At 29.0% G+C, this 19,694-nt stretch overlaps 1 protein-coding gene across 2 annotated transcripts in view; it reads right to left on the reverse strand.

Annotated features, from left to right (window-relative positions):
* Positions 1–19,694, reverse strand: part of tor (tyrosine protein kinase receptor torso) — a 91,683-nt gene that overhangs the window by 16,856 nt on the left and 55,133 nt on the right. For both annotated transcript variants that reach the window (XM_075311121.1, XM_075311120.1), the window contains exons 9-13: positions 15,265–15,404; positions 14,186–14,459; positions 13,816–13,987; positions 9,024–10,176; positions 4,168–4,262 (exon numbers count right to left, since the gene is read on the reverse strand). In XM_075311121.1, coding sequence (XP_075167236.1) covers positions 4,168–4,262; positions 9,024–10,176; positions 13,816–13,987; positions 14,186–14,459; positions 15,265–15,404 — 1,834 coding nt within the window. The remainder of the gene's footprint in view (positions 1–4,167; positions 4,263–9,023; positions 10,177–13,815; positions 13,988–14,185; positions 14,460–15,264; positions 15,405–19,694) is intronic.

The raw sequence follows: 19,694 nt of genomic DNA on the forward strand, positions 1-19,694 counted from the left end.
GCCAATAAAGGTCTATTATACATTATATTATACAGCTTAACCAACAGAAGAAAATAATGTTTGTCAAATTTATTTGGACAAATCCCTACAGGCTGCAATGTGGTAATTCCGAAACGTGCGTCCATCCAACGTTTCGGAATTACCACATTCCCCATCAGCATCCTCTACTTGCAGCAAAACTATCAACCAATTATCAGAATAAATTCAGAATAACCCTCCGAAAAAAGGTTTATGATAGCCGGCTTATGCCGAAATAAATTCATACAAACAAAAAAATGCATACAAGAAATAAAATTTTGACAAAATTTTGTATAGAAATAAAAAACTGACAAAATGTTCTATAGAAATAAAATTTTCTATATAAGTAAATTTTGAAAAAAGTTTCTATAGAAATAAAATTTTGAGATAATTTCCTATATAAATAAAATGTTAACAATAATTTTCTATACGAATAATAGAATAATAAAGAGAAATAAAATTTTGACAAAATTTTGTATAGAAATAAAAATCTGACAAAATGTTCTATAGAAATACAATTTTGATATAATTTCCTATAGAAATAAAGTTTTGATAAAATTTTCTATATAAGTACATTTTGACAAGATTTTCCATAGAAATAAAATCTTGACCGTTTTTTTTATTGAAATAAAATTTTGACGAAATTTGCAATAGAAATAAAATGTTGATAAATTTGCAATCGAAATAAAATTTGGACAACATTTTCTATATATATATATAAAATTTTGACAAAATTATCATTTGAAATAAAATTTTGAACAAATTTTTTATAGAAATAAAATTTTGATAAAATTTTCTATATAAGTAAATTTTGACAAAAGTTTCTATATAAATAAAATTTTGACAAAATTTCCTATATAAATAAAATGTTAACAATAATTTTTTATAGAAATAAAATTTTGACAAAATTTTCTATAAAAATAAAATTTTGACAAAATTTTCTATAGAAATAAAATTTTGACAAAATTTTCTATAGTAATAAAATTTTGACAAAATTTTATGTAGAAATAAAATTTTGATAAAATTTTATGTAGATATAAAATTTTTATTTGATATAAAATTTTTACAAAATTTTCTATATAAACAAAATTTTGACAAAAATTTCAATAAAAATCAAATTTTGACATTTTCTATATAAATAAAATTTTGACAAAATTATCATTTGAAATAAAATTGTGACCAAATTTTTTATAAAAATAAAATTTTTACCAAATTTTTTATAGAAATAAAATTTTTACCAAATTTTTTATAGAAATAAAATTTTGACATAAATTTCTATAGAAATAAAATTTTGATAAAATTTTCTATATAAGTAAATTTTGACAAAATTTTCTATAGAAATAAAATTATGACAAAATTTTCTATAGAAATAAAATTTTGACAAAATTTTCTATAGAAATAAAATTTTGACAAAATTTTTATATAGAAATAAATTTTTGACAAAATTTTCTATAGATGTAAAATGTGGAAAAAATGTTCTATAGAAATAAAATTTTGACAAAATTTTCTATAAAAATAAAATTTTGACAAAATTTTCTATAGAAATAAAATTTTGACAAATTTTTCTATAGGAATAAAATTTTGACAAAATTTTCTATAGTAATAAAATTTTGACAACATTTTTTGTAGAAATAAAATTTTCATTTGAAATAAAATTTTTACAAAATTTTCTATAGAAATAAAATTTTGACAAAAACTTCAATAGAAATCAAATTTTGACAACATTTTCTATATAAATAAAATTTTGACAAAATTATCATTTGAAATAAAATTTTGACATAAATTTCTATAGAAATAAAATTTTGACATAAATTTCTATAGAAATAATATTTTGATAAAATTTTCTATAGAAGTAAATTTTGACAAAAGTTTCTATGTAAATAAAATTTTGAGAAAATTTCCTATATGAATAAAATGTTAACAATAATTTTCTATGGAAATAAAATTTTGACGAAATTTGCAATAGAAATAAAATTTTGACAAAATTTTCTATAGAAATAAAATTTTGACAAAATTTTCTATAGAAATAAAATGTTGACAAAATTTTCTATAGAAATAAAATTTTGACAAAATTTTCTATAGAAATAAAATTTTGACAAACTTTTCTATAGTAATAAAATTTTGACAAAATTTTCTATAGAAATAAAATTTTCATTTGAAATAAAATTTTTACAAAATATTGTATAGAAATAAAATTTTGACAAAATTTTCTATAGAAATAAAATTTTGACAAAATTTTCTATAGAAATAAAATTTTGACAAAATTTTCTATAGAAATAAAATTTTGACAAAATTTTCTATAGAAATAAAATTCTCATTTGAAATAAAATTTTTACAAAATTTTCTATAGAAATAAAATGTTGACAAAATTTTCAATAGAAATAAAATTGTGACAATATTTTCTATAGAAATAAAATTTTGTCAACATTTTTTATAGAAATAAAATTTTAACAACATTTTTTATAGAAATAAAATTTTGGCAAAATTTTCTACAGAAGTAAAATGTGGAAAAAAATTTTCTATAGAAATAAAATTTTGACAAAAATTTCTATAGTAATAAAATGTTGACAAAATTTTCTATAGTAATAAAATTTTGACAAAATTTTCTGTAGAAATAAAATTTTCATTTGAAATAAAATTTTTACAAAATTTTCTATAGAAATAAAATTTTGACAAAACTTTTTCTATATAAATAAAATTTTGACAAAATTATCATTTAAAATAAAATGTTGACCAACTTTTTTATAGAAATAAAATTTTGACATAAATTTCTATAGAAATAAAATTTTGATAAAATTTCCTATATAAATAAAAATTTCTATATAAAAAAATTTCTATATAAAATTTTCTATATAAGTAAATTTTGATAAAAGTTTCTATATAAATAAAATTTTGACAAAATTTCCTATATAAATAAAATGTTAACAATAATTTTCTATGGAAATAAAATTTTGATCAAAATTTTCTATAGAAATAAAATTTTGACAAAATTTTTTATAGAAATAAAATTTTGAAAAAATTTTCTATAGAAATAAAATTTTGAAAAAATTTTCTATATAAGAAAAATGTGGAAAAAATAAAAAAAAAATAAGTAAAATGTGGAAAAAATTTTCATTTGAAATATTTTTTTTTTTACAAAATTTTATATAGAAATAAAATTTTCTATAAAAGTAAAATGTGGAAAAAATGTTCTATAGAAATAAAATTTTGACAAAATAGTCTATAGTAATAAAATTTCCTATATAAATAAAATGTTAACAATAATTTTCTATGGAAATAAAATGTTGACAAAATTTGCAATAGAAATAAAATTTTGACAAAATTTTCTATAAAAATAAAATTATGACAAAATTTCCTATATAAATAAAATGTTAACAATAATTTTCTATAGAAATAAAATTTTGACAAATTATTTTTGTGTCAATATAGATGTTTCTTCCATATTTCAACATGATGGACTTGAATAAAAACATGTAATATATGTTGTTATTTGTTGAGTTTTTTGAAGATAAAAGAATGTCTACGTGGCTAGGCAACAACAATGCCTAGTAGTGAGTTAAAAAAGTTGTTAAGCGATAGTAACACTATACCATTTTCCGCCATGGAATTAGAATAGATTTCAATTTGGCGACATGTCGCTAGCCGTCACGGTATTCCGTCGCGTACTGAAGAAGTGGAACAGCAGACTCATACACCACGTTTTCACTTTACACAATAAAAATTTCATTAATTGCGACCCAACGATTTTTTTTTTCTTTGACTTAACGAAAGTTTTTCATTAAGACATTGAAAATCTTCATTAATAGTATGTAATATTTTGATATTAACTAGAAAATTAATTAATAATAACAAAACGTTTCATTGTGTCCAGAAATATCCAAAATGTCTGAAAATTTCATTTTTCACGACTTTATATATGGGAACTATGTCACGCTTCTCTTGGCCGGACCATTTTAAAAAATTTGTAACAAAAAAATTAACAATTGGTATGAATCGCATGTATATATTAGAATTTAAAAATTTCCTATTCTAATATTGGTCAGTGTAGCTGAGATACATTTAAAGAAATTAAAGCTCAAGTGCTTATAAAATCCTTGAACATGTGCACAGCGAAAGAAACTTTAGAAGTGCAATTAATTTGATATTTACCCAAAGTCAGCAATTTTCACTGTTCTATCTGGAGCAACTAAAACATTGCGGGCGGCTAGATCACGGTGTACGACTTTGTTTTTTGCTAGAAAATCCTGAAAATAAAACGAAAGAATTCAATGGAGATTAAATTTCTCGGAAATCAATCAAATTTCTCTTATGAAAGTTTGATTTGGCAGTGGGTGTGATTTAGTTTAGGGGAAAAATCAAATAGGCCAGCGGAATAATCAAGTAAATTGATTTTTTTTTTGTATTAAGTCAAAATAAATTTAATTAAATAGTAAATTAAAATTATTTAATTTAACATTTTAACACAACAAAAAAAACTTTTTTTCTGATTCAATCACGAAATTAATTGATCCAATTAATTAATTAATTGAAACTTCTTCGCGAAAGTGATAGTATCGATCACAGAATTAATTGGAAATAAAAAGTATACTTAATTAAAAAATTAATTGATTTATTCAGCACATTCAATTAATTTTTTAGTTGGTACAATTAAAAATTTAATTGATTATGGTCGAAAAACTCAAGTAATTTTTTAATTGATCAGTTATAAAAATTCATTGTAAAAATTGTTATTCATTTTTTTAATTGCCTTCATTTTTAGTTTTATTAAAAAGTTAATTGTATCAATTAATGTTTTATATAATTACATTTTCAACTTTACGAAAATGATAGTATCGATTGATAAAACAACACAGAAAAATCATTTTTTTTGATTCAGTCACGAAATTAATAGATCCAATTAATTTTTTTATTAAAACTTCTCCACGAAAATAGTATCGATCTCACAATTAATTAGAAATAAAAAATATGCTTGATTAAAAAAATTGGGCACTTTCAATTAATTTTTTAATTGATACAATTAAAAATTTAATTGATTTTGGTCCGAAAAACTCAATTAATGTTAAACACAAAAATTTTTCTGATTCAATCACGAAATTAATTGATCCAATTAATTTTTTAATTGAAATGTCTTCAATAACGAAAATGATACTATCAATCATAGTTTTTATTGGGCATAAAAAAATACTTGATTAAAAAATTAATTGATTTCATTATCAAATTTCAATTAATTTTTAAAATGATTCAATTAAAAATTGAATTGATATTGATAGCAAAACTCAATTAATTTTTTAATTAAAAAATTAAACTATTTTCAATTAATTTCTGAATTGATTTAGTGTTTTTAGTTTGATTAACAATTTATTTTTTAAAATATTTTTTTAATTAAAAATTAAAAAAAAAATTAATTTTATCAATTAATTTTTTAATTGAAAATTTGGAAATTTTCAATCATTGACTATCTTGATTAAAAAATTAATTGTATCAATTAATTTATTAATTGCAAAAATTTTCAACTTCAATCAACCTTTTTAATTGGAAATATTTTGGTGATGTTTTTTTTTTGTGTACACACAAAAAAAAATTTTCTGATACAATCACGAAATTAATTGGTCCAATTAATTTTTTAATTGAAATGTCTTCAATCACAGAAACGATAGTATTAATTAAAAAACTAATTGAAAGTCAATTAAAACAAGTATATACGGCCGTAAGTTCGGCCAGGCCGAAACTTATGTACCCTCCACCATGGATTGCGTAGGAACTTCTACTAAAGGCTGTCATCCACAATCGAATTACTTGGGTTGCGATAACACTTGCCGATGGCAAGGTATCGTAAAACTTTTTAACACTGTCTTCTAAATTGTAAGTTAGTCCATAAGGGGTATATATTAAACAAAAAAAAGCCGATTAAATACGTATATAATTCAGTTTGACAAAATTTTCTATAGAAATAAAATTTTGACAAAATTTTCTATAGAAATAAAAACTTGACAAAATTTTCTATAGAAATAAAATGTTGACAAAATTTTCTATGGAAGTAAAATGTTGACAAAATTTTCTATAGCAATAAAATTTTGACAAAATTTTCTATAGAAATAAAATGTTGACAAAATTTTCTATAGAAATAAAATGTTGACAAAATGTTCTATAGAAATAAAATGTTGACAAAATTTTCTACAGAAATAAATTTTTTACAAAATTTTCTATAGAAATAAAATTTTGACAAAATTTTCTATGGAAATAAAATGTTGGCAAACATTGCTATAGAAATAAACTTTTTACAAAACTTTCTATAGAAATGAAATTTTGACAAAACTTTCTATAGTAATAAAATTTGACAATTTTTACATGGCTGTTAGAGGCCATATACTAACGAAATGTACCAAATTTCAACCGCATCGGATGACTTTTGCTCCTCCAAGAGGCTCCGGAGGTCAAATCTGGGGATCGGTTTATATGGGAGCTATATATAATTATAGACCGATATGGACCAATTTTTGCATGCTTGTTAGAGACCGTATACTAACATCAGGTACCCAATTTCAAACGGATCGGATGAATTTTGCCCCTCCAAGAGGCTCCGGAGGCCAAATCTGGGGATCGGTTTATATGGGAGCTATATATAATTATGGACCGATATGGACCAGTTTTTGCATGGTTGTTAGAGACCATATACTAACACCACGTACCAAATTTCAATCGGGTAGGATGAAGTTTGCTCCTCCAAGAGGCTCCGGAGGTCAAATCTGGGGATCGGTTTATATGGGAGCTATATATATTTATGGACCGATATGGACCAATTTTTGCATGGTTGTTAGAGACCGTATACTAACATCAGGTACCAAATTTCAACCGGATCGGATGAATTTTGCCCCTCCAAGAGGCTCCGGAGGTCAAATCTGGGGATCGGTTTATATGGGGGCTATATATAATTATGGACCGATATGGACCAATTTTTGCATGGTTGTTAGAGACCGTATACTTAGACCACGTACCAAATTTCAACCGGATCGGATGAATTTTGCTGCTCCGGAAGGCTCCGCAAGCCAAATTTGGGGATCGGTTTATATGGGGGCTATACGTAAACGTGGGCCGATATGGCCCATTTTCAATACCATCCGACCTACATCAATAACAACTACTTGTGCCAAGTTTCAAGTCGATAGCTAGTTTCGTTCGGAAGTTAGCGTGATTTCCACAGACGGACGGACAGCCGGACAGACGGACAGACGGACAGACGGACGGACGGACGGACATGCTTAGATCGACTCAGAATTTCACCACGACCCAGAATATATATACTTTATGGGGTCTTAGAGCAATATTTCGATGTGTTACAAACGGAATGACAAAGTTAATATACCCCCATCCTATGGTGGAGGGTATAAAAATAATTGATACTATTAATGTTTGTGATTAATTTTTGTTTCAATTAAAAAATTTGTTGAATCAATTACATTTTTAATTGCATATTGTTTAAAACTCAATTACGACTTTAATTGGAAAACATTTTGTGAAATTTTTTTCTGTGTATTTTGTTATAAACATTTATTGTAAAATTTTCAATATTTTGTTTTGACTTTATTTTTGATTAAAAAGTTGATTTATAATTTTTTTAATTAATTACGTTTTCAACTTCATACAATTTTTTAATTGGAAATATATAGTTTATATAGTTTTATGATAGTTTTTTTCCGTACACAGAAAAAAATATCATCAAAATATTCACAATTAAAAAGTTGATTGAAGTTGAAAACTTTTTCAATTAAAAAATTAATTGATACTATTAACCATTAGTCAATTAAGTCAATGATTGGCATTTTTAAATTTTCAATTAAAAAATTAATTGATACAATTAACTTTTTAATCAAACTCGGAAGAGTAAGACAGTTAAAAAATTATGGATATTTTTTTTTTAAATTCTTAATTAATTTTTTTTTGAAATTATAAATTTTTTGAATCATACTAAAAAGGATTAAAAATTAAAAACAGAAAGTGATTGAAATATAGTATAGCGATTACAAACCGTTTCGGTTTTAAATAAAAAAATTAATTGAATTTTTCAATCAATTAATTAAAAATTGAATTGAATCAATTAAAAAACTCATTCTTAACTTAATTCTGGATATTTTTTTAAAATCTTAATTAAAAGAAATTGAAACTATGAATATTTAAATCAAACTAAAAATTATTACAAATAGTTATAGAAACTCATTGAAATATACTACAGCGATTAAAAATTCATGATTGAAGACATTTCAATGAAAAAATTAATTGGATCAATTAATTTAGTGATTGAAACTGAAAAAAATGTTTTGTGTGTATAGAAATAAAAATACAGTTGATAAAATAGTTAATTGATTTCTTCAGCAGTGCTTAATCAGCACTTTCAATTAATTTTTTAATTGGTTTAATTTAAAGATTTTCCTTTGGATTTTTGTGAAAATATAATTATTTATATTTATATTATAGTTGTATTTTTTTATTTAGTTGATATTTTAATTGGGATAATTAATAATTTAATTAAAAATATAAACATTTTCAGTCATTTTCTTAATTGTTTCAGTTATTTTTTTTTTATTGATTACGGTTAAGAGGATTAGAGGGTTAAAGTTAAATCAAATTTTTAATTGAAAATATTTTGGTGATAGTTTTTTTTATGTGTATGTTACTATATTTATTAATAGTAATTTTATGGTAAAAATTAAGGAATAAAGTGGAAATTCTGTGATGAGGATACCCATAGTCGCTTAAATTTTGCCCCACTTTGGAGGTGTCCACTTATGAGATTTAAATTTTAATGTGATAATATAGAAAAAGTTTCACGAAAATTTTACTCTTAACTAAAGGGGTTTCACTGCATTTACATAAAATTTTCTATATTTCTTTGACATCAAATTTATTTCTTTTTTAATGTAATAAGGCCTGTTAATCAAGAAGGCCTATTTTCATGTCCCCTAAATGTATTCACTCTATATAGGAAGTCTGTTGTTCAGGATACCTACCATGCCTATGGCAACTTGTCGAGCAATATCGAGTAAATCACCTGCGGTTAAAGGAACTCTTGGCATTAGTAATGCGTTCTCGTTAAATGTCGATATCGAAACTGATGATGATGATGCTGGTGAAGATGATGGCACCGGTAGTGATGAGAATGATAATGGTGATTTTGTTCTAGCTGAGTTTTCATCTGTTTTGCTATTAAATATTTTGAAATAAGCAGCATTTTCTACAACGCTTTTATGCTGGATTTTTTCATCTGTCGAGATTTCTCTGTCCATCGGCGATATATGATGTACGCTTTGTCTTGACTGTCTATGATGGCTACAATCACAATTTTTAATAGAGATTATGGTATGATTTTGGCTTGGTTCCCCAACTATTAAGGGTTCCTGTCGTTTCGATAATAGACGAGTTAATTCCTCTTGCTCCTTGTTGGCATCCAGGGCATTAATATTTGTAATAACATCAACATTGCATTTGCAAGAATTCGTACAACATCCTTGATAGCCATAGGATTTGTTTTCGGTGGCTGGTGATTCTAGAGGTAATGGAGAAAATGACACTACCTTTGGCTTGTGGGACATATCCATGGGTTTCTTTATCGACGAAGGTAAAGAAAGAGATGTTGGAATGGTAGTGTTAGCAACAGGAATATTGTCTCCAATATTGCTACCAATATTTTCTATACTCTGATTCAGAGGATTAGAGGATACTCCATTGTCATTGATTTTATTTTCATGGAGGACTGATTGATTTAGTTCATTATATTTTCTTTTGAACTTTTCAATGGCACTCTGACTGATGGTGTTGCCTTCGAATATTAGCTCTTTGAGAAGGGCCTTGTGGTCATTGCTGTTGTTGCTGTTGTTCACGATATTCTTAAACGTTTCCATGGTTTTGCTTAAATGTTTTTCATTGTTGTCTTCATTTATGGTTCTCACTGGGGTATCAGCGCCATCAGAACCAATAGTAGGAGGAGGAGGAGGAGGAGGCGGCGGTGGGGACAATGGCAATTCATCTTCCATGAGTAGAATTTTACATTCAAAGTCATCTTGGGCACTTTTTCCTACAATGCGAGGTAGTTCGACTTCAAATATTTTTGAGGAAATTGAATTTCGTCGCCTTTGTATTTCATGCAAGAATCGCCATTCGTCTCTGTGGAAACGGAAGTAAAAAAACAACAGACAATCAATTAAATGAACATGTGCACGGAAGAAAAAGACTGTTTTTCATATGTTTCGTTGCAAAAACTATATGTTTGGAATTCAAATTTTTAGCACATTATTTTGAAGTGCAAGCATATAATGTTCATATACTAGCATAACATGTTTGCAACATATATGTTAATGTGTGAATGCAAACATATATTAATTTAGAAATTGCCTATAAACATATATGTGTTTAGAAATAGAGACCGAGAGATTATGCTGTAAGTAACAATGGAAGACTGTTTTTCGTCTTCGTTTCGGTGTAAAACTTATATGTTTGGAACTCAAATTGTTAGCCCACATTATTTTTAAGTGTAAGCATATAATGTGGCATCAAAACAAATTCAGTTGAGCTATGAGTATGTCGAGATTTTCCGCCCAAGAAAAAATAATATAATATTGAAGAGCATTAAAAATTTTTTGAACCGATTTATAACTAAATGAATTAACTATTGGGACCTTAAAAATATATGCTTAGGGTGAAATATAATATGTTTACAGTACACACCATTTCTTGTTTGAATAAATTCTGATAATGATAATGCTTGAAACAGAATATGTTTGGGAGTATATGTTACAGAGGCGATTGTTTTTGAGGGTGTATACGCAAAAATAAAAAAAAGATTTTTTTTTCGAAAACGAAAGACCATCGTATGATGATGGTACAAGTGCGTTTTAATGTAGAAATAATTTGTATAAAATTCAAATATTTTTGTTTATTATTTTTTTATATAAATTTTTTTTATTTAAAATCTAAAATAGTGTAAAAAATAATTATTGGAGAACTTGTTGTATTTTTTTTTAATTTTAATTTTAAATACAATTAATTTAGTTTAATATCATTATTTTTATTTTTTTTTTTATTAACTATTATTTTTTTTAATATTTTATTAAATATGAAATATAATTTAACTAAACAATTATGTTATATTCTTCTATTACATTTAATTTAATTTATTACAAGTTATATTTAAATGCAATTGAAGTTAGTTTAATTTAGTTTAATTTATTTTACCATAACTTGAAGGAGCAAATTTCATTCGATTCGGTTGAAATTTTGTAAGTTGTAGTAGTATACGGCCACAAACAACCATGCAATAATTGGCCCATATCGGCCCATAATTGTATATAGCCCTTATTATAAACCGATACCCAGATTTGTTTTTGGCAGCCTCTTGGAGGATTAAATTTCATCCGATTCGGTTGAAATTCGGTATGTTGTGTTTGTATATGGCGTCCAAAAACCATGATTCTGCTAAAATTTGGTACTAATCACGCAAAAATTGGTCCATATCGGTTCATAGTTATATATAAATTTAGTAAGAAATTTTCCCCAGCCCAACGATTTTTTCTAAACTAAATGGCATACAAATTAGTTCAATTGCCACAGTGGTGTAATTGTTAGCATGCCCGCCTTGCATACACAAGGTCGTGGGTTCCATTCCTGCTCCGACCGAACACAAAAAGTTTTTCAGCGGTGCTGGTGACATTTCTGAGGGTTTCAAAGCTTTTCTAAGTGGTTTCACTGCAATGTGGAACGCCGTTCGGACTCGGCTATAAAAAGGAGGTCCCTTGTCATTGAGCTTAAAATGGAATCGGGCAGCACTCAGTGATAAGAGAGAAGTTTACCAATGTGGTATCACAATGGACAGAATAGTCTAAGTGAGCCTGATACATCGGGCTGCCACCTAACCTAACATATAAACCGATCCCCAAATTTGGCTTTCGGAGCCTCTGCTACGACCGAACACCAAAAAGTTTTTCAGCGGGTGATTATCCCACCTCAGTAATGCTGGTGACATTTCTAAGGGTTTCAAAGCTTCTCTAAGTGGTTTCACTGCAATGTGGAACGCCGTTCGGACTCGGAAAAGGAGATACCTTGTCATTGAGCTTAACATGGAATCGGGCAGCACTCAGTGATAAGAGAGAAGTTCACCAATGTGGTATCACAATGGACTGAATAGTCTAAGTGAGCCTGATACATCGGGCTGCCACCTAATCTAACCTAACCTAGTTCAATTCTTACTAAAACAGAAGAAGTTTTTCGTACACTTCTCAAAAATAGTAAGAATGAACTACAGCGTGGTTAAAATGGGAATGATCTGGCGCCTAAGATTTTTTCTTTATTATACCCTCCACCATAGGATGGGGGTATATTAACTTTGTCATTCCGTTTGTAACACATCGAAATATTGCTCTAAGACCCCATAAAGTATATATATTCTGGGTCGTGGTGAAATTCTGAGTCGATCTGAGCATGTCCGTCCGTCCGTCTGTTGAAATCACGCTAACTTCCGAACGAAACAAGCTATCGACTTAAAACTTGGCACAAGTAGTTGTTATTAATGTAGGTGTTATTGATGGTATTGCAAATGGGTCATATCGGTCCACTTTTACGTATAGGCCCCATATAAACGGACCCCCAAATTTGGCTTGCGAGGCCTCTAAGAGAAGCAAATTTCATCCGATCCGGCTGAATTTTGGTACATGGTGTTAGTATATGATCTATAACAACCATACAAAAATTGGTTCACATCGGTCCATAATTATATATAGCCCCCATATAAACCGATCCCCCGATTTGGCTTGCGGAGCCTCTAAGAGAAGCAAATTTCATCCGATCCGGCTGAAATTCGGTACATGGTGTTAGTATATGGTCTCTAACAACCATGCAAAAATTGGTCCATATCGGTCCATAATTATATATAGCCCCCATATAAACCGATCACCAGATTTGACCTCCGGAGCCTCTTGGAAGACCAAAATTCATCTGATTCAGTTGAAATTTGGTACGTGATGTTAATATATGGCCTCAAACACCCATGCAAAAATTGGTCGATATCGGTCCATAATTATATATAGGCCCCATATAAACCGATCCCCAGATTTGACCTCCGGAGCACCTTGGAAGAGCAAAATTCTTCCCATTCGGTTGAAATTTGGTACGTGATGTTAGTATATGGTATCCAACAACCATGCAGGAATTGGTTCCTATCAGTCCATAATTATATATAGCTCCCATATAAACCGATCGCCAGATTTGACCTCCGGTGCCTTTTGGAGAAGCAAAATTCATCCGATCTGGTTGAAATTTGGTATGTGGTGGTAGTATATGATATTTAACAACCATGCCAAAAGTTGTTTATATCATTCCATAATCATTTATAGCCCCCGTATAAACCGATCCCGAGATTTGGTTTTGGAGCCTCTTGGAGGAGCAAATTTCATCCGAGTGAGTTGAAATTTGTGGATGACAGTCTTTCGTAGAAGTTTCTACGCAATCCATGGTGGAGGGTATTTAAGATTCGGCCTGGCCGAACTTACGGCCGTATATACTTGTTGTTTATTATTTTTTATATATAACTTTTTTATTTAAAACCTGAAATAGTGTAAAAATTAATTATTAGAGAACTTGTTTTTAAATTAGATTAACTTAATTTAATTTTATTTCATTGGTTTTCATTTGATCATTTGATCATTTAAGTTTCTTAATTTTTTGTTTTAATTTGATTTAATTTTTAAATCAAGTGGAATATATGACAAAAACCATTTTTCTGTACTCATTCGTACAATTTTCATAGCTTACCTTAAAAAATCCAATAAATTTCCCAAACTACAATATTCGGTTAATAACATCATAGTATCACTTGAGCGCGTACAATGACCTATAATGCCCACAATATTGGGATGTTTTTCCACCGACTTCATAACTTCTATTTCACGTCGGAAAGAACGAATTTCATCGCCATTGGGATTATCTGTAAGAAAACAAGAACAATAAAAAAGAGAAAGAAAAATATTAAACCATTTTTTTTTTATAATATAAAATCAAATTATTTAAAAATAGATGAAAGCTACCGTTAGCTTATGATAAAGATAAAATCTTCCCGGAAATAGAAAAGACCTAAAAATCCATTGACATACAACATACAAAGAGCAAAACATCCTCCACTTACCTTTAAGCATTTTAACAGCCACTTCATAGGATTTGCCCAATTTATTGTCCTGATATATGCCACGTTTCACCAAACCAAATGCTCCTTCACCCAAGACCTCATATAATGTTAATTGATTCCTATTAATTTCCATATCATCATTATCACGTTGGTCATACTCCATTGGATAGCTAAAGGTATCTCCAGCTTGTGAGAGTTTCTTTTCACTGACACTTAAACTGTGCATAAAAACAAAATTTTCCTTGGGATCGGTGGGAGCTTTCTTTTCCAATTCCTGATTGAATGAAGATATATGGGAAAATGAGGAAAAATTATTTTTTGTAAATTTTAAAATATAATTGAAAAAATTGAATTTATCAGAAAAAAGATGTTTAAAAATAAAAGTATGGTATTGAGATTAAAAATAGCAGACAACATTATTATTTCACTTTCTGCTGGTTTAGTAGATTTTTTCTGTTGTGTCTACACAGAAAAAAATATCAACAAAATATTTCCAATTAAAAAGTTAATTGAAGTTGAAATTTTTTCAATTAATAAATTAATTGATACAATTAACTTTTTAATCATGATAGAAACATTAAGTTAATTAAGTCAATGATTGGAAATTTTAAAATTTTTAATTAAAAAATTAATTGATACAATTAACTTTTTTTTTAATTTTTAATTAAAAATGTATTTCAAACAATCATTTGTTAATCCAAATAAAAACTCTAAGCCAATTCAGAAAGTAATTAAAAATAGTTACCTTTTTTAATTAATCAACATCAATTAAATTTTTAATTGAATCAATTAAAAAATTAATTGAATTTTTCTGAAAAATCAATTAATTTTTTAATCAAGAATTTTTTCTATGCCCAATTAAAACTGTGATTGATACTATCATTTTAGTGATTGAAGACATTTCAATTAAAAAATTAATTGGATCAATTAATTTGGTGATTGAATCAGAAAAATTTTTTTTTGTGTGTACTAACAAATTTCTTTGGGTGTAACACCTAAGAGCAAATCTGGTATATAATCCACTAGTTTGCGACGCACATATATGCTGGAAATATATTGTTAATTTTAAACGAACTTACCTCAAAATATTTGCAACGTTCCTGATAACGTTTCAATTTGGCTCTTCGATGGTATATCATGAAAATCGTCATGGATAAAATGACAACGCAAAATATTGGTGCTAGAATGGCAGCAATCACTTTTACAAAGGGATTTTTTTCTAAAATAAAAAAAGCGAAAAACCCAAAACAAAAAATGACATTCAAAAAATATCATGGTCAACTATAATAGAATAGAGCACTGTTTCGTATTTTGCAATATGCAAAAGGATTTGCAATAACAAGTGGATGAAAAAACTAACAAAAATACATGCATATACATTTTTTGTTGTTGTTATAAGCCCGCATCACTCATAGTGAAATCAACTGTAGTTTTGTAATATTTACTTGAATATTAATGAGGAAACTCAATAAAATTGATTTGAGATTAAATTGGCAGTTAGGATGTCATATTAGGATTTTGGATCATAAGTAACGATTTTAATCGATGTTAAAGTTAGGGAAAATTTTTTGTCCCTTCATCATTTCAATTAAATTGAAAAAAGTATGTCCGGTTTCAAAGATTTTGTCTTTGCACTAATGATGTTGGTATTGATTCCCTGCCAAAAAAGCGGAGAATTGAAGTAAGGATACTTTTAAGACACAATTCTCTTTAAAATTTTTGTTTTAAGCACATGATACTGGGAAGCAAATTTTAATTTATTCTATTTTTCAGTTTTTTTCTTCATGTGCTATCAAAGTCCTTTAAAAATGTCTTAACGAGAACTTAAATTTTCAAATTCATACTCGGCTTCAATTAGAAATTATGCTATGTTTCAAGTAAAAATGTCTTTGATTCGACAATATTTTTTTAATGCCCACAAAATTACCGCAAGGAGCGCACTTTCGGTACATAAGGATCAAAAATACAGTACCAATTATAATATTGTGCAAATAAAGCCGCACAAATGAAACTTTGATTCTTATAAAATGGGGTCACTGTGCAATCTATGTTAACATAAATCTGGATACTCTGAATGCACAATTTGTTAGTCCCTTGATGACTCACGCTGATCAAGAGATAATGTCGAATACAAACAATAATTTTGAGTCTGAATTTGGTTTTAAAACTGTAACACAAGTTGAAGTTTACAACAGCTGTATGTCAATTAAATCCAACTCGGTTAGCTGTGATGAAATTGATCCCAAATTCATCAAGATTATTCTACCATAACAGGTTGGCTGATAAGTCCCCGGTCTGATACATAGATGGCGTCGCTAGTATTAATGAAAATGAAAAAAAAGGATTTTTGTGTTTTGATAAAATACTGTTTTCTGAAGGGAAAAAATACGGTGGAAGCAAAAACTTGGCTTGATAATGAGTTTCCGGACTCTGCCCCAGGGAAATCAACAATAATTGATTGGTATGCAAAATTCAAGCGTGGTGAAATGAGCACGGAGGACGGTGAACGCAGTGGACGCCCGAAAGAGGTGGTTACCGACGAAAACATCAAAAAAATCCACAAAATAATTTTGAATGACCGCAAAATGAAGTTAATCGAGATAGCAGAGGCCTTAAAGATATCAAAGGAACGTGTTGGTCATATCATTCATCAATATTTGGATATGCGGAAGCTCTGTGCACAATGGGTGCCGTGCGAGCTCACATTTGACCAAAAACAACAACGTGTTGGTGATTCTGAGCGGTGTTTGCAGCTGTTTACTTGTAATAACCCGAGACTGTCCAATCGACAGACGGCTGAGTGGACAGCGACCGGTGAACCGTCTCCGAAGCGGGGAAAGACTCAAAAGTCCGCTGGCAAAGTAATGGCCTCAGTTTTTTGGGATGCGCATTTTTATCGATTATTTTAAGAAGGGAAAAACCATCAACTGTGACTATTATTGGAGCGTTTGAAGGTCGAAATCGCGGCAAAACGGCCCCATATGAAGAAGAACAAGTATATACAGCAGTAAGTTCGGCCGGGCCGAATCTTAAATACCCACCACCATGAACCAAATATTAGGGTTTCCTTTGAAATTTCAGGAGGGCTTGAGGACTTGGGGACACTTCCCGAAGATAAATTTAAAGATTTCACCTATGAGGACTATATCAGATTCTGGATTTATAAGAACCATTTTTGTTTGAGTTTTAGAGGAATCATTAACATCTCTTATAAGTGTGCAAGAAAATTATAAATCAAGACGTTATTGATTTGAAATCTTAAATCTGTAGAAGTAAAATCTGGAAATTTAACATTGACTTTCAAGCAATTTTCAAGATCAGTGCGCCTTCTACACCCTTAAGAAGTGAAGTCGGTCTATATGGAGGCATTACCAAATGGATTAATCCGATACACGTTTTTGTGAGCCTAAAATACTAGAATATTTACAATTTCAGGCAAATCAGATAAAAACTACGGTTTCTAGAAACCCAAGGAGTTAAATCGGGAGATCGTTCTTATGGGGGCTATACTAAAATATGGACCGATACTCACCGTTTTCGGCACACCTCTTTATGACCCGAAAATACCTCTAGATTTCCAATTTGAGGCAAATAGGATAAAAACTTCGGATTCTAGAAGCCCAAGAAGTAAAATCGGGAAATCGGTCTATATGTGGGCTATACCAAAATATGGACCGATACTCACCATTTTCGGCACACCTCTTTATGGTTCCAAAACACCTCTAGATTTCCAATTTCAGACAAATTGGATAAAAACTACGGTTTCTATAAGCCCAAGACCCCAAATCGGGAGGTCGTTTTATATGAGGACCATACCAAAACATGGACCGATACTCACAATTTTTGGCACACGTATTTGTGGTCCTACAATACCTCTAGATTTCCAATTTCAGGTAAATTGAATAAAAACTGCGGTTTCTATAAGCCCACGAAGTAAAATCGGGAGATCGGTCTATATGGGGGGTATACCAAAACATGGACCGATACTCACCATTTTTGGCACACCTCTTTATGGTCATAAAATACCTCTAGATTTCAAATTTCAGGCAAATTGGATAAAAACTACGATTTCTATAAGCCCAAGACCCCAAATCGGGAGGTCGGTTTATATGGGGACTATATCAAAACCTGGACCGATATAGCCCATCTTCGAACTTGACCTGCCTGCAGACAAAAGACGAGTTTGTGCAAAATTTCAGCACGATTGCTTCATTATTGAAGACTGTAGCGTGATTACAACAGACAGACAGCCAGACAGACAGCCAGACAGACAGACGGACAGACGGACATCGTTATATCGTCTTAGAATTTCTCCCTGATCAAGAATATATATACATATATAGTCGGAAATCAATATTTCGATGTGTTACAAACGGAATGACAAACTTATTATACCCCGTCACCATTCTATGGTGGTGGGTTTAAAAAAGTGTTGTTCCACCAAGACAACGCACCGTGCCACAAGTCATTGATAACGATGGCAAAAATTCATGAATTGGGCTTCGAATTGCTTCCCCACCCTCCGTATTCTCCAGATCTGGCCCCAGCGACTTTTTCCTGTTCTCAGACCTCAAAAGGATGCTCGCAGGGAAAAAATTTGGCTGCAATGAAGAGGTGATCACCGAAACTGAGGCCTATTTTGAGGCAAAACCGAAGGAGTACTACCAAAATGGTATCAAAAAATTGGAAAGTCGTTATAATCGTTGTATCGCTCTTGAAGGGAACTATGTTGAATAATAAAAACGAATTTTGACAAAAATATGTATTTTTCTTGGTTAGACCGGGGACTTATCAGCCAACCTGTTATGTGTTTGTTCTATGTGACCTCTTCTACTACTGAAAGTGCGCTTTTTTGCCTTTTTAACGGTACCACATTTTTCGACATAGTTAATTGATTACTGGTCAAAAGCCATTTTATGGTCGATAACTCGATTAACCCATTAGGTGCGCGGCTAAATCTGTCTGGTTTCTGCTTTAGTTATGTTTAATTGTTTGCTTGGTCAATAGTTTCTGTTTCTTTTATGTTTTATTTAGCTAATTGGATCTAGATTCATTGATGTACATTTTTATCCTAACGTTTCGTCAATACTTGTTGTGTGGGATTTCGTCTATTTGCAAAATAAAAAAAAATGATCGATTACACTTTTTTAATTAAACAATTACTAAACATTTCAACTTACAAAATTATTTTCTCAAAATTTACATTTAAATACTAATATTGTATCACAGATTTAAACATAAATTTTGAATGGACAATTTGAATATAAAATTAAAATAAAAATTAAAACAAAACACAGCTTAAATTTAGAATCACAGTGAATTAGGATATTGCAACTCAGTAACTAACGCTTAAATTGTTATTTACAATTTATCTTCACGCACATAATAATCTATATCATCTCCATTTCTCTGATTTGTAATTCGTCAAAAATAGGTATTATAGAAGATTACCTCTTCATTGGAGGATTGGAATATTTTGTAATAACAACCATTTTAGGTAGAAATTATA

The sequence above is a fragment of the Haematobia irritans genome, chromosome 5 (assembly GCF_050003625.1).
Source record: "Haematobia irritans isolate KBUSLIRL chromosome 5, ASM5000362v1, whole genome shotgun sequence".
NCBI classification, from domain to species: Eukaryota; Metazoa; Arthropoda; class Insecta; order Diptera; family Muscidae; genus Haematobia; species Haematobia irritans.